The sequence below is a fragment of the Thunnus albacares genome, chromosome 21 (genome assembly GCF_914725855.1).
Source record: "Thunnus albacares chromosome 21, fThuAlb1.1, whole genome shotgun sequence".
Taxonomy (NCBI): Eukaryota; Metazoa; Chordata; class Actinopteri; order Scombriformes; family Scombridae; genus Thunnus; species Thunnus albacares.
In genome coordinates, this window is record NC_058126.1 from 13520328 (window position 1) to 13533974 (window position 13647).

General features: G+C 42.8%; 2 protein-coding genes across 4 annotated transcripts in view; both read right to left on the reverse strand.

Annotated features, from left to right (window-relative positions):
- Positions 1-1870, reverse strand: part of flt1 (fms related receptor tyrosine kinase 1) — a 34774-nt gene extending 32904 nt beyond the window's left edge. For both annotated transcript variants that reach the window (XM_044339614.1, XM_044339615.1), the window contains exon 1: positions 1788-1870. In XM_044339614.1, coding sequence (XP_044195549.1) covers positions 1788-1842 — 55 coding nt within the window. In that variant the 5' untranslated portion in view covers positions 1843-1870. The remainder of the gene's footprint in view (positions 1-1787) is intronic.
- Positions 1788-13418, reverse strand: LOC122972487 (suppressor of tumorigenicity 14 protein homolog). Of its 2 annotated transcripts, XM_044339637.1 has the most exons (19): positions 12955-13418; positions 12179-12365; positions 11922-12046; positions 10805-10872; positions 9851-10044; positions 9638-9727; positions 8865-9084; positions 8558-8700; positions 8296-8393; positions 8034-8143; positions 7689-7822; positions 7426-7530; positions 6815-6925; positions 6614-6727; positions 6392-6511; positions 6099-6282; positions 5748-6019; positions 5426-5562; positions 1934-4939 (listed from the first exon to the last, which is right to left on the reverse strand). In XM_044339637.1, the coding sequence occupies exons 1-19, from the start codon at positions 13033-13035 to the stop codon at positions 4772-4774; spliced, it is 2661 nt and encodes an 886-aa protein (XP_044195572.1). In that variant the 5' UTR covers positions 13036-13418; the 3' UTR covers positions 1934-4771. The 2 variants fall into 2 exon arrangements, with proteins under 2 accessions (XP_044195573.1, XP_044195572.1); XM_044339638.1 differs by lacking the exons at positions 12179-12365; positions 12955-13418 and having other exon boundaries at positions 1788-4939; positions 11114-12007.
- Between the last annotated feature and the right edge of the window lie 229 nt (positions 13419-13647).

Below are 13647 nucleotides of genomic sequence, written 5' to 3' on the forward strand. Positions count from 1 at the left end.
AACAAGCGCACGCGCACACACACACACACACACACACACACACACACACACACACACACGGAAGAGTAAAAGAAGAAAGAGGGGAAGTTAGAAATCTCCTCGGAGGCATTTTGGAAGTTCTTCAACAAGCTGCAAAGTGTCTAAAAGTCTCACTTTCCTAATAATTAGGAATGTTGGAAGAAACTGATTTATTACTCACATACAAAAGTGATACTCAATACAAGATAATCATGCACCTCAAGGTCTTTTTGCACTGATTCATATCCCTCCATCTTGTCCCCAAAGCCTCTAAAATCATTTCCAGAGAATCCACGATTCTCAACTTTCTGCATTCTGTTGTGATCAGTCAACACATGAGCCACAAAAAGTGGTAATTATCAATAACATGTCACTGAATGATGTCATTTATGTTTTATGTCATTTTTTGATGATTTTCAATTAAATGTGTTTTCTGAAAAAAAAAATCCAAGGTTTTCTGTTACTATCATCGTTATTTAACCTAAAATTTCATTCTAATTATACTCATGGAAAATGAATGTTTGTGAAATGTATATGAATGTACGATGACATATATAAAATGTACATAGAAATTCAAAATTCCCTAAAATCTTGACTAATAAGCAAGTTTCTAGTTGTGTCTTAGTTGCCGATTTCGCTAAACAGAAGATGGTTTGTGATAATTTGTGTAGTTTACTTAAAAAACAGACATAAATAACATAACATAACATAAAAACTATTGATTTAAAATATTTAAAACAAGTATTAAATACCAAATGCTTCGAGTTTCATACAAAAAAGTCCAAAACATAGGTACAAAATGCATGTTAGAAATATTAAACATAGGTACAAAATGCACGTTAGAAATATTAAACATAGGTACAAAATGCATGTTAGAAATATTAGAGTTGAGTAAACGTTTATTAAGAGATAGACTGTGTCAAGTGATATAATGATAGCATTTTTATAGCTCATCTGTATTAAGACACTGTATGTACGGTATGTGAAGATCTGAACTTCAATAGAGTGAGATCAGCGAAGCGCATAAAAACAACCTGCCGACTGTTTTAGCAATAAGCACAAATTAACCTCGGTTCCTGCTCACTGGGTATTTTCCCTCAGCTGGTCATGACCTTTCGTTCATTTATATCAGAACTTCCATTTGACAAACTCATCAGTCTCAGGAAACAACGCCCTGCGTGTGTCCATTCAACCGGGGCCAAGCGCACAAGGAGCCGGGCCACAGAGGTCCGCATAATCCAAACAAGTGTCCCGCAGGATAGCGCTTATCTCCCTCACTGCAGTCGGTGTTAATAGAGGTTTACAAGCTGAACAGTCTCACACACACACGTTCGCACCGGTGACTTAATTGGCCGTTAAAAGAGCAGCGGAACCACAGCGTGTCACAAAGGCGAGAGGCAGATTTATGTATCTTTTGTTTTCTTGCAGAGAAAAGAGTGAATGACCTGCCTTAGTGGTGGAGAATACTCTCTTTTAGAAAAGCACTAGGACGCCTTATGACCCTGCAGAACCATCTAGTTTATGGGAAATAATATCCACAATAAAACTCGTGCGTAAAATGGATTTTTCTAGGTTGCAACTTCTAGTCTCGTCTCTTCTTTAGTTCACATCGCAAATGTTGCGCTGTGTAGTAGCCTAAATAACTCAATAAGAACTTTGAATAACCAAATAAGATATTAAATATACGAGCAGGAGCCCAACTCTTTACAGCAGGTGCTCCGAGCACCCCGCAGCGGTACGGCATCAACAAAAGTGAACCTGTTACTCACCTTTCGCAAGAACACCATACAATCCACAAAGCAGGCAGATGAGAATAGTTTTCATGATGTTTGCGGACTCCGGTGCAATGAGCGCGTTTCAAAGATAAAGTGTGACACAAAGTTTTATTCCTGCTGTTGTTTTCTCCCCTCCAGGGTTAGACTACACACACACACACAAAGCGCAGCGCTCTTGGCTGTGGCGCTCAGCGCTGATGGCCAGTGAACGCAGATGGTTGGTTTCCTGAGGATAGCTGCGGGAGATCACGCAACAGAACACCACGCTTGAACTCCAGTGCAACTTTTTCCCATCGTTTTGGATAGTGGCGCGGATTTATACAGTTCCCACAGTGCAGCCACCGGATAGAGGGCTTCCGTGACGTCCATTGACACACCCAAGGCGCGTAACAGCAGTCCCCTTTTAGCTGTCCCCTTTAAGCTGTCCCCAGTGGTCAAGCTATCGACCAGTGAGGCGTTGATTAAAAATGATCGAGTTCTTTTTCTTGAATAACTTTTAATAATATATTATGTTATGAATGAAAATGCCTTTAACCAACCAATAACAATCAACTTAGGCTATCAAATTTTCAGAAGTAGCAGGAATTGCATCACCGACTATCTGAGAGGATGCGCACATGTCCGCTCTGTGCATAAATTTTATGTACTCCGGGTTGGTACACGGGATTAGCAGCACGTAGGCATCGGGTTAGGGTTAGCCGGTGCACGGTCGGGTGGTGTTTTCACGTACGCAACGTCGGGTATCTCGTGTCATTTTGCTGATGTTTCACCATAGAACAAATAAACAAGCTGGGCTGATTGGTAGAGTATGTCACAAATTCCACAACTAGAATTATACTGATCTCACCATAATGTGACGATATCTGCGGTCATATGTAAACCTTTGCTTAATAAATCCTGCTTTATATAATCAGATGAAATAAACGGGTTGATACCCAGACTGCAAATTACTGTTCTGTACAGATGTGTCATACTCCTTAGGACAAAAGCGCAAAAACATTTGCAACCTCACAGCCAAAACTTTAAGTTAAGAAAAAGGTTAAAAAAAGAAAAAAAAGAAAAAAGAAAAAGACAAATGCCACTGTTAGACATAATAATAAGAAATAATATAAATGTGATAATAAACATATAGCAATGAGTACAATTTTGTTGTGTATAAAACAAAGCTAGGATTTGCTGCATCGGTAATTGTGTCTTTAATATAAAGGCAAATAATTTTATATTATTTAACAGTGAGGCAAACGGGAGTGTTTTTTAATTCTTTGGGTGTAAGGTGCATCATTCCCTCTGGAAATAAATGAGGCAATGGTGCAGATTGGCCACTGGATGGTGATGTGAGCTGAGTGAGAGCAGGGGAATGCAAGAGATAAATGTCATCCCTCTGAGCTCAGAAGTAGCTCTGTCTTTTATGTCTCATCACCACCACCTCCAACAGTAATATAGAGACTAAAAGATCTTACTAAAGATTGTCTGTTGATGATCATATCTGTTCCGGTATCAACCTTTGCATAGTTTTAGAGAGGGCTGTGATAACTCTTCATGGAGCAGCAAATACAAAGAGCAAAGGAGGCACCATTAAGATAAATTAAACCATCACAGTAAATCTGAAATGCAAAATATATTACCCACCTCCCATTGAGTGATTATTCACTCCACTACATTTAAAGAATATATTTAACATAGGGCTACGACTCAGATAAACTCATGATATACAAATACACACACATACAGTACAATGACAACTCTTAAACACATGGATCAAGAAGTCACGAGCACGCATGTACAGTACATGGACGAATGTAGACGAGGGCTAAAACACATCCTTGTGGGGAGAGAACTGTTTCCACATTCAATAAATGTTGATTTAACTGATCTTTTCTTGAGTGCAACACCTGATATCTGTGGTGAACAATGTAGCTGGGGTAGGAAAATGCATGTCGGCTGATAAGTAACAAGAAATTGCAGTACATAAATGCCAAAGATATGATTGATGTAATTTGGAAATATTGTACTCAATTCTTTAATAACCAAATTTTAGGGATCCTTGTCAAATTGTATTTATGTATATATATTCAAACTCTCAAATATCAACATCAGCATCCGCTTCAAAAAAATCAGTATTGGTCGGGCTATAGAAAAAACAGTTGAGTGAAAGAGGGTGAGGAGATGCAGAGAGAATAGGAAGTAATCGTTCACATTTACATGCACAGACTAACTTGGCTGGTGACAAACCCCAAATCCGCTCTAAATCCTGGCATTTACTGGTTTAAGTGGTTAAGTTACCGACCCGTCCAACCGTCTTTTGATCTTAAGCGTCGCTTGATGTCAACATCTACTGTTCTCTACTATGTTGACAAAGCAATAATTAGATATTTTGGGGGAAACACGCTTATTTGTTCTCTTGCCAAGAGTTAGATGAGAAGATACTCTCATGCCTGTGCAGTAAAAATATGAAGCTACTGCCAGCAGCTGGCTAACTTAGCTTAGCATAAAGTCTGGAAACAGTGGGAAACACCTAGCCTACATGCAGTATTTGCTGACTTCTTATACAGGCCTACTGCCAAATCAGTCCAGATGTGTGGAGACAGTAAAAACCAAAAGTGAATGTTTTTATGTGTTTTTATGTCCAAACAAATCTTGCATCATAATTGGATTTATTGTAATCTGTTTAAGGTTTCCAACCAAATTACACAATTTATGGGCAGTGACCAAAAAGTAAATTTAATAATCAGTTTAAGTTCGAAATTTTCTGCACATGTGAACAAAGCCAGTGTCAGTGTTTTGCGACTGATGGGATGCTGGTTGGTACGGAGATGGGATGATGCTCCTGCTGTTCTGTTCGAATGGGTCCACTCCCAAAAAACTGAATATGTTGCCATGTTATCATCCTTTACTCTGAACAAGGACTCCAGGTCTGAAACCTTCATCCTGCTTGTTAGGTCTGTATGCACTTTTGTTCATGTCTGTCTGGTGTTCAGTCACACCTGTCCTTTAGTCTGCTGATGAATCCAGTCAGTGAACTTGACCACCTGTGTGTACACTCCAGGACGGTTCTGCCTCGCGCAGCCTTCGCCCCAGCTCACGATTCCCGCCAGGAACCACCGTCTGCCGCGCTCCAGACACACCAGCGGACCTCCTGAGTCGCCCTGAGGGCACAGACATGCACAGTGATACACATTAAGAAGGAGAAGGGACGTGCTTACACCTAAATGAAGAAATAGATACAGAGGACACATACTTGCTAAAAGAATACACCCTAAATTGTATTCCTGTGAATAACTGTCCAAATGCAGACAATATGATGTCATGTCTAAATATATCCAGAGCAGCTAAAGTCAAGTTTAATTGCAGAAATTACAGAAATTTATTGAAACAGAGAATATGAGTAACTCAAATTTAGGTAGAAGCATGATGAGTGGGAGACAACTAAGTGCGTCACTCAATTTATTAATGCAGACATGATCTGTTGAGGTTTATTAAAGAATCTACACAGCGTCTACAGCATCGTCTGTGGTTATGAGTAAAAGCTGAATTACAGCCATTCATCACGCAGCAACTCTGGGAAATACATGTTGACAGAGTCCAGTATTTTTCCATTAAATTCACACACACACACACACACACACACACACCTGGCAGGCATCCACCCCTCCCTGCAGGTTTCCAGCGCACAGCATTCTGGGAGTGACAGCGTCATCATACAGCTTGTTGCAGGTGTTCCTGTTGATTATTTTCACTGAGGCCTCCTGTAAGCGAGAGGCCAGCTCACCTATAATTAAAACACAAACAAAGCTGAAACATTTTGGGGTATTGGTTTGATGTATGTCTTTATTTCACCAGCATCCCCGTTACTTTCCAAATGTCAGAAAGATCCTGTTTTGCAATAAAGCTAAATTAAAAACATACTTTTTGCTAGCTCTTCAGTTTCATTAGATACTCTTGACCAGCTCTTACCGTCCTCCATGAGGACCCCCCAGCCTGTCACATAGCAGCTGGTCCCAGTGGTGAAGGTGTGTGAAGAGGCAGGGACACACACAGGCTGCACCAAGTCGTTGAAAAAGACGGGAGCACTGAGTTCAAGGAGGGCGATGTCATAGTCCGAGGTGAACTGGTCATACTGCGGGTGGAGGAGGATCCGGCGGATCGGTCTGGTGGCTGCTCCATTGTTCCCCGTGGTCATCACACGCATCCCCATGTGGGCCCGCCATGCACGAGTGTCAGAATATCTGCAGACACGACATGCATGAACACAGTAGAAACACATGGGCAGACTATTATCAAAAGGTTTTCAAGCATCTTTCTCACTTAATGGCATCTGAGTCCTGGAAGCAGTGAGCCGCAGAGATGAGCCAGCGGTTGGAGACCAGTGTGGCACCACAGACGTGGCCGTAGCGATCCATCTGGAGGCTGACCTGCCACGGCCATGATCCTGCTCCAGCATCAGAGCCGCCCACTATCTTAGTACGCTTCCTGGGCCTGGTGCCACACCCTGAGAGGGAGGAAGAGATAAAGAAAGAAAAAAACTACAAGATAAGAATCTTCTTTGTTCAGGAGAGTACAGGGGTGTGAGGTTGAGCTTGATGAATGTGTTTACTTACCACAGCGCAGTTCATCAGAGCCATCAAAGCAGTCTTTGACCCCGTCACACTCTGGGTTGACCTTGCTCACACATTTTCCATTAGCACATTTGTAGGAGGATGAGGAGCAACCTTTGTGGTCTAAAGAGAATGAATGCTTAGACAGAGTGAGACACACTTCAACATAAAGATAAAAATACAACATATTCAGTTCGTGAAGCCAGTAATGTCTTGAACACTCACACGCTCTGGTACAGTTTAGTTCATCACTGCGGTCTTTGCAGTCAATGACACCATCACACACTGAAGACTTTGGCAAACACACCTTGTTGGGGCAGACGTGATAGCATTTACCTCCTGAAAAACAAACACGTAAGCTTTAATTATTAAAACACACACACACACACGTACACGCAGGTGTTACCATGGTGACACTCTACTCACTACAGGTGCCCTCTTCACTGCTGTCTGCACAGGCGCTCTGGCTCATACACTGGCTGCTTTGAGGCTTACACTGTCCATTCCCACACAGCACCTCCCCCGGCCTGCAGGATGCTACATGTTTTACACATACATGCAAACATGCACACACAAACACACAAACATACACAAATCTGAGTCTAGCACAAGGTCTATGTCTCATCCATTTTACAGCCAACTAAGAGAAGTGGAAAAATCTAAAAACCACAAAAGGGAGGAAACTATAGTTGAGTTTCATTTCAGTTTCAAATTATCTGTTCAGTATTATTTTTCCATTACTCTTTATTAATCACTGAGGCTATAAACTCCTACATTTTCAGAGATAAAATTGCTTGTTGTGTCAATCAGCAGTCAAAAATTCAAATATATTTAATTTATAAATATATAAAAAGAAAACCAGCACATTCTCACATTTTAGAAGCTGAAACTAGTCAATGCTTAAATTTTCAGCTTAATAAATCACTTAAATGATTAATCAGCTCTCAAAATTGATCATATAAACATATAAAAACCACGTCAAGCTAGCCAAAATCAAATGCACAGTGCCTTACAGTGTCTTCAGGTAACAGACTTACAGCATTTAGCCTCATCCCGTCCATCTGAGCAGTCTTTAACCCCATCACACACTTTCCTCAGAGGGATACAGCGTCCATCTCCACAGCGAAACTGACGAGGACAGGCTGGAGATAACCAGGAAGTAAATGAATTTTATACTTTGACTTTGAATATTTGTTTTAAAGAAACAAAAAGAGCCTCTCTGTCAAGGCCGATTACAGTGTGAGCTGAGTGCTTTTTGAAAATCGGTACAGTGGAGAAAAAGCATGAAATTTTGACTTACTGCCCTCAGGGGAGAAGGCTCGATAAAGCAAATAGAAACCCTTGTGAGTGATGGATTCATCGGAGTGGAAGTGGAGGGAGAGAGGAGAGGTGTAGACTCGCTTTTTGCTGCTGTCTGACACCGGGTTACACAGTCTGCATAGAGAGGAGCACAAAAGGATTTTTATCTTGAATTCACACATGAAGGCACAACAAACATGTATGTCATAAGAAATTCATTATTTTCTTAAAATTTTAAAGTCTGTGGATAAAGTGCTTTTCTCACAGGCTCCTTGGTTGCAACTGTTAAACATTCACTAAATTCAAACCACCAGCTGTCTGTTCACAGTTCAGCTTCATGTCTCACTTGACCCCTCCGATGTCCAGCCAGTCTTTCTCGCAGCCGTCCGATGACGACGACTCTTGAATGTCCATCGTCACGATTGTCATGGAGATTAGGTATCCAGGCAACGGCGCCTGATTAAGTGATAAAGAAGATGACTCAAGGGTTCACACGCTGGAATGTGAACAGGCCAGATGACAAAAAAAGATGATTCACTCTTTCATCTTTTGACCTCCACCCTCTCTTTCTTATTTCTCTGTTTCTCACAGACACACACATGACTCACCCGTAGTGTCCAAGTGCAGTCTATGTTTGGAGGGTAGTAAGAAGGGTAGTAGGGTGAGGAAAGAGAGCCGTTCCAGGAAGAAATTGATCCTCCACATCCTGTAGGGGGAGATGGTGACACAGATAATGTTAAGTGCCTAAAATACACAGTTTCACATTCGCTAATCAGGGTATCTAAGACATGACTACGAGCATATGACATAAGATTTGTAGAAATTGGACAGCCAGTGGGTGGTTTGGTGTTTTTGTGAGAGCACTCAAACCTGCTTTTGGAATAGCTTGGAAGTACGCTTTGAAGATTGCTCCATCCCTCTGTCTGCTGAAAGAGAAGGTGACCAGCATGACATTCCCAGAGGATGTCAGCTTCATGACAGGGGATGAGCCCGAAATGGGAAGTCCACACCACCTGAGACAGGTACAAATATCCAGGATTAGTACATGAAAATATAGAAAATTTAGCGCACGTTTTAGACAGTTCCTACTATTTTGACACGCACATGAACAATAACATGAACAATAACGCCATAAAAATTCCCTGCAAAATTACTTTGGACCATAAAATGTTTTTACCTGGCAATGATCTTATTCTGTAAAGGAAGCAGGAAGTCGTAGGCTGAGAGTTTGTGAGCGGTGCAGCTTCCTGGTGTGGCGCCGTGAAGGGTGAGAATCACCAGGCGAACCACATGGCCTGACGGCACGCGTAGCCGCCACTGGTAGTAAGGCTTTTTGGGACTCACAAGGCTCAGGGTGCGGTTGTTTCCATATTTGGCATAGAGGTCAAAGGACATCGCTAGACAGAGGAGGAGAGAGAAATATTTACTGGTGTTATACTGGCTGTTAATCGCATCAGAAAGCACATACAGATGGGTGACAGGGAAATTTTGCAGATCATTTTTTTCTATTAATCGTTTTTTGAAAATGCCTGTTATAATTTCCAAGAGTCAAAAGTGATGTCTTCAAATGTCTTGTTTTATGCAACTACAGTACAAAATCCAAATATTTTGAGTTTACATGTATGACGAAGAAACACCTTAAATCATCACATTTTAGAAGCTGAAACCAGCATTTTATCTTAAACTATGACTGAAACATTCTCTCGATCGACTAATCGTTGCAGCTCTAATATTAACCATACAAACTGTAAGCAAAGAACTTAAAAATGCCCTCTGATTTAATTGAGGGCACGTAACAAATGCAGTCTAAATTCACTACAAGGTTCCTCCAAAAGCACCAATCCAGACATCAAGTAAAAGGATCAGGGACTTTCTTCAGTCATCATTTATATTTAATCCAAGAGAAACTCAAGACGTTGTAGTGCAGAGTCAGAAAAGTGCTCTCCTCACCTTGGAAGCCGAGCTGCCACTTCCCACTCTGGATGCTGTTTGGATTCTTAATCTTGTCTGATTTTTCTTCTGAGTCATCAGGGTCCAAACCTACACACACACACACACACACACACACACACACACACACACACACACACACACACACACAGAATACTTAAGCGTGAATGTGTGTTTCTGCACTTGTATGTGTGCAACAGTGAGAGTCACTACCCAGCAGGTGGAGCATGTCGTCATCTTGCTCCATGTAGTAGCGCTGCTCGTTGCGGCTGTCCCGCAGCACCTTGTTGCTGCCAGGAAGCCTTCGCTGAAGCCTATCCGGGCTGGAGCTCCGGATCGCCATGGCGACATTGTCCGGGGCGGAGAATTTACTCCAGTAGAAAACATTGAGCCCTTCTGCTCCTTCACTGTCACACAAAGGGTTTACAATGTGGCTTTTCATCGGAGTGTGTTTACAGCTGAGCATATAGTCATGGGTGGATTACCGAACGGGCCTACCGGTCCCAGGCCCAGGGGGGCCCAATGGCTCCAGGGGCCCCTAAGCCAGAGCCTGTGGGTGAAGTCGCTGTTATTAACTTTGCATTTCTTGTTGCATAGTCGCTTAGTCATTCATGTCAGTAACAGAGCCCCAAAAGTCCTACTGAAAAACTGAAGGAATAGCTTAAACATTCACTTTGGGGGCGGGGGGGGGGGGGGGGGGGGGGGGGAGTGGGGCTTTTATGGGCCCATTCCCAGTGGCCCATTGTCTGATAATCCACCCATGCATATAGTTGTCATGCATTTTCTTTATATGTATAAACTGTAGAGTTCATCAGTGGGCTTTGTTTTCAATTCAGTTCAATAGGTTTTATTAGCATGACATTTGACACAATTAAAGACAATGTAAAGGAATGAAATTAACAAAAATAATGTGAATGACAATATTAGTTAATAGAATAAAATACATAATGAAATAAATAAATGAAATAAAATAATATCTATGTATAAGTAATATAAATAATCTAGTTAGTATTGGTACAATTTCAAGTGTTAATCTACTGAGGATAAAATAAAGAGATGTTAGTGGGGATAATACAAGATATCCATTATTCTATCGATAATAAAAGAAAATCTACTGATAATAGAATAAAATAAAGAGATGTTAATGTTAATGTCACTGCAGCATACCTGAAGGCAGTAACTCCTGAGCGCAGGTAGTAAGAGCTCCACGGGGAGGACTCGTAGAGTTCAGAGAACTGTTTTTAAAAAATAAAAAGAAGGAAAAACACAAAAAAAAGAGGGTTGACCAGATATTGTACAGTAGGTGTGACATCACAGCGTTTCAAATGAGGTCACTTTTCCTGTGCAAGCGACACATGTGAACACACCTGCTCAAGTTCAACAAAAGTGTTGTTCCTGTGTGTGTGTGTGTGTGTATCAGACTCTGCATGTGTGTATGTTGACTTTGAACAGCACAAAGCTCCATTGTGTCTTTACCTGCCGGCCTTGTAGAGGTGGGACCCTGGGTGGTATGGGCTCCCAGCCTCTGGTTCACCTGTTCTTTAATAAACAGATGGCGGCACAGATAGTATGACCACTTAACAAGCCTGCTAACTCACCCTCACAGCTGATTACAGGGACATTACAGTGTGTCACTGCAGCTTTTTGGGAATTTCCAAATCTAAATCCCCCCTCTCATATCCCCGTCCAGCCCCAAGTCCTTCTGTCATCCCAGCTTGCCCTACTGCCCCGTCTCTCCCTCTCAACTCCAGAGTCAAACTGAGGTTCTCCTCCTCTATGGCGCACAGAGCGGCTGATTGTGTGAAAGCTACACAGACAATGTTTTTATTGAAGGCCTGCTCTTCCTCTCACTCTTGCTGCCTGGGCCTTGCTGGGCTCACAAATGCCGGGTTTGTCCTCAGCCCCAGAAAGGGCCCTGTCCCTGGGGGTCTCGGGAACTCACACACACACTGTGCCCGGCTCCTGTTTCAGCTTTACATTTAACACCACCAGAGAAAGACAGAAAGAGAGACAGAAGAGAGAAAAGTGGTGTGCAGAAAAAAAACAGAGAGAGAAAGGAAGGACAAAGCCGATATGGAAAGAGAGTAAACGAATAAGAATGCAATGACGGACAACAGGGAAGGAGAATTTAAAGGAGAAAAAGGGCCGCAGTGTTTTGAAAATGCAACATAAAAGACTAGTGGCCTGCTTAGAGCAGCGAGAATCAGCTTCAGCCAGAAGCGGAGAAGGTGAAGCGGCACTCAAGTGTCAGCGAGGCAGTGGTCAAGTCCACCGTCCCACTTACATAATGGTTCAAAGCCTGAGCCTGCAGGCGGAACTGCAGGGAGGTGGAGTCAGTCAGCTCTGAAGAGAAGTTCAGGTTTGAGAACTCCACGCTGCCGCCGAGGAAGAACACTGAGGAGGGCAGAGCTGAGGAGGAGGAGGAGGAGATCTGAGACAAGTGCACTGTGTGACTGAAGGTGTAAGTAAAAAATAAACACATTTCAAGGAACAGGAGAAGACTAAGAGAAGTCTAGAAGAGCAAAGTAGATCTGCACTCACATGTTAAGTAGTGGAGGGTCAGTGCAATGGCTGCAGTGAAGGGAAAGAAAGGCAGGAGAACTAACATCCATCTCCTCCAGGAGCCACAGGCCGGAGCTCGTCCCCCTTCCGCCCTCTGCTCTGCAGGATCCTCAGGCTTTGTGGGGGAGCTCAGACACTGGGTGGGCTCCTTCAACTCCCCCTCTCCCTTCCAGAGAGAAGAACATGACTCAAATATCATACAGCTTCTTATGTCTGTGCTCAAGTTGCTTCTAATTGTTATTATGACCACAGGAGAGGAGCAGTAAAGAAAAGGCAGCCTATATGCCAAGAATCAATGAGACATAGATTTTATGCCTGAGCAGACGCTGATTTACTGAGAACATCTTTGAGCTGAAAGGATCTTCTAAAACGTTTAAGGGGTTGGCAGGATTCCCCAGGGGAGCAGACAAAGCGTGGTGATGGGGGGGAGGGGGGGTCTGCTTTCCCACGGCCTGGCACTGCGGTGTCAGCACTCAATCAAGTGTCTCACCCTGACATTCATGAGAAAGGGACCCACTTAACCCTAGAGACGGATTTTATAATAAGGATGAACCATGGATGACTGGATTTGATAAGTGCTGATTAATATGCATGCTTCTGGTATTATAAAAAAAAAAAGTTTGCAAAAGTTAAATAAACACAATGATTTCGGAGTAAAGCAAGAATATAGTGAGAAAACAGTTTCTTGGATAAGCGATGTCCCGATTGGCACAGACTTTTACGCGTGATGAAAAACACCGGCAGTGATGGCTTACCTGTGCAGCGGAGCAGCCTGGGTGTCCATGCCCGGAGACGCAGTACACTTCGCAAGTTTTACTTTTGGGGAGAGTCCTCATAGCACTGTCCCGTTTAGCTCCGGAGAGTCGATATGCAACAATACCTCAGGCATAGAAACGATGGAGAGAGGAAACCCCCGCTGCCGCTTACTTTGAAAAAAAAAAAAAAAAAAAAAGCACAGAAATCCGACCTGAGCGGCTCGGATGCGGCGGGGCATTCACCGCCTCCAGTTTACCTGGGCTGCAGGTGTCACACGGAGCCCCACAATGCAGTGCGGGGGACAATGAGACCACTATGAAAGCGTACAATCCGCACAACCATCCGTGCGACAGATATTGTGGGCAAACTTCCTCGCTGTGTATGCGGGAGTTAAGCTCGGAGGGACAAAAGAGTGTTTGAGGGAAACGTGTGCGAGGTATTACAAACGGAGCTTGGCTGCTGTGCCCCTGGATGCTCCACAGGGGCGCCAAGCAAGACAGAACCTGCAATTACAAATCTGGCAAACTGTAACAAGCAGTCTGAGCATTGGAATCAGAGATGCCTGAAGAGGATTGCAATCTTTAACTTTATTGAGGCTATCTCTTGGAGTCAAAGATTAATAGCACCTTGTAAAATCAGTGAAAGGCATATACTGTTCTTAACATAAAAAAGGATTTACACATTACACCAAT

Coding starts and splice junctions, on each gene's coding strand:
- LOC122972487 (XM_044339637.1), bottom strand. CDS start 13,035: ATGAGGACTCTCCCCAAAAGTAAAACTTGCGAAGTGTACTGCGTCTCC. Junction 8,701..8,864: donor CAGAATAAGATCATTGCCAG/GTAAAAACATTT, acceptor TACCTGTCTCAG/GTGGTGTGGACTTCCCATTT. Junction 6,512..6,613: donor ACTAAACTGTACCAGAGCGT/GTGAGTGTTCAA, acceptor CATTCTCTTTAG/ACCACAAAGGTTGCTCCTCA.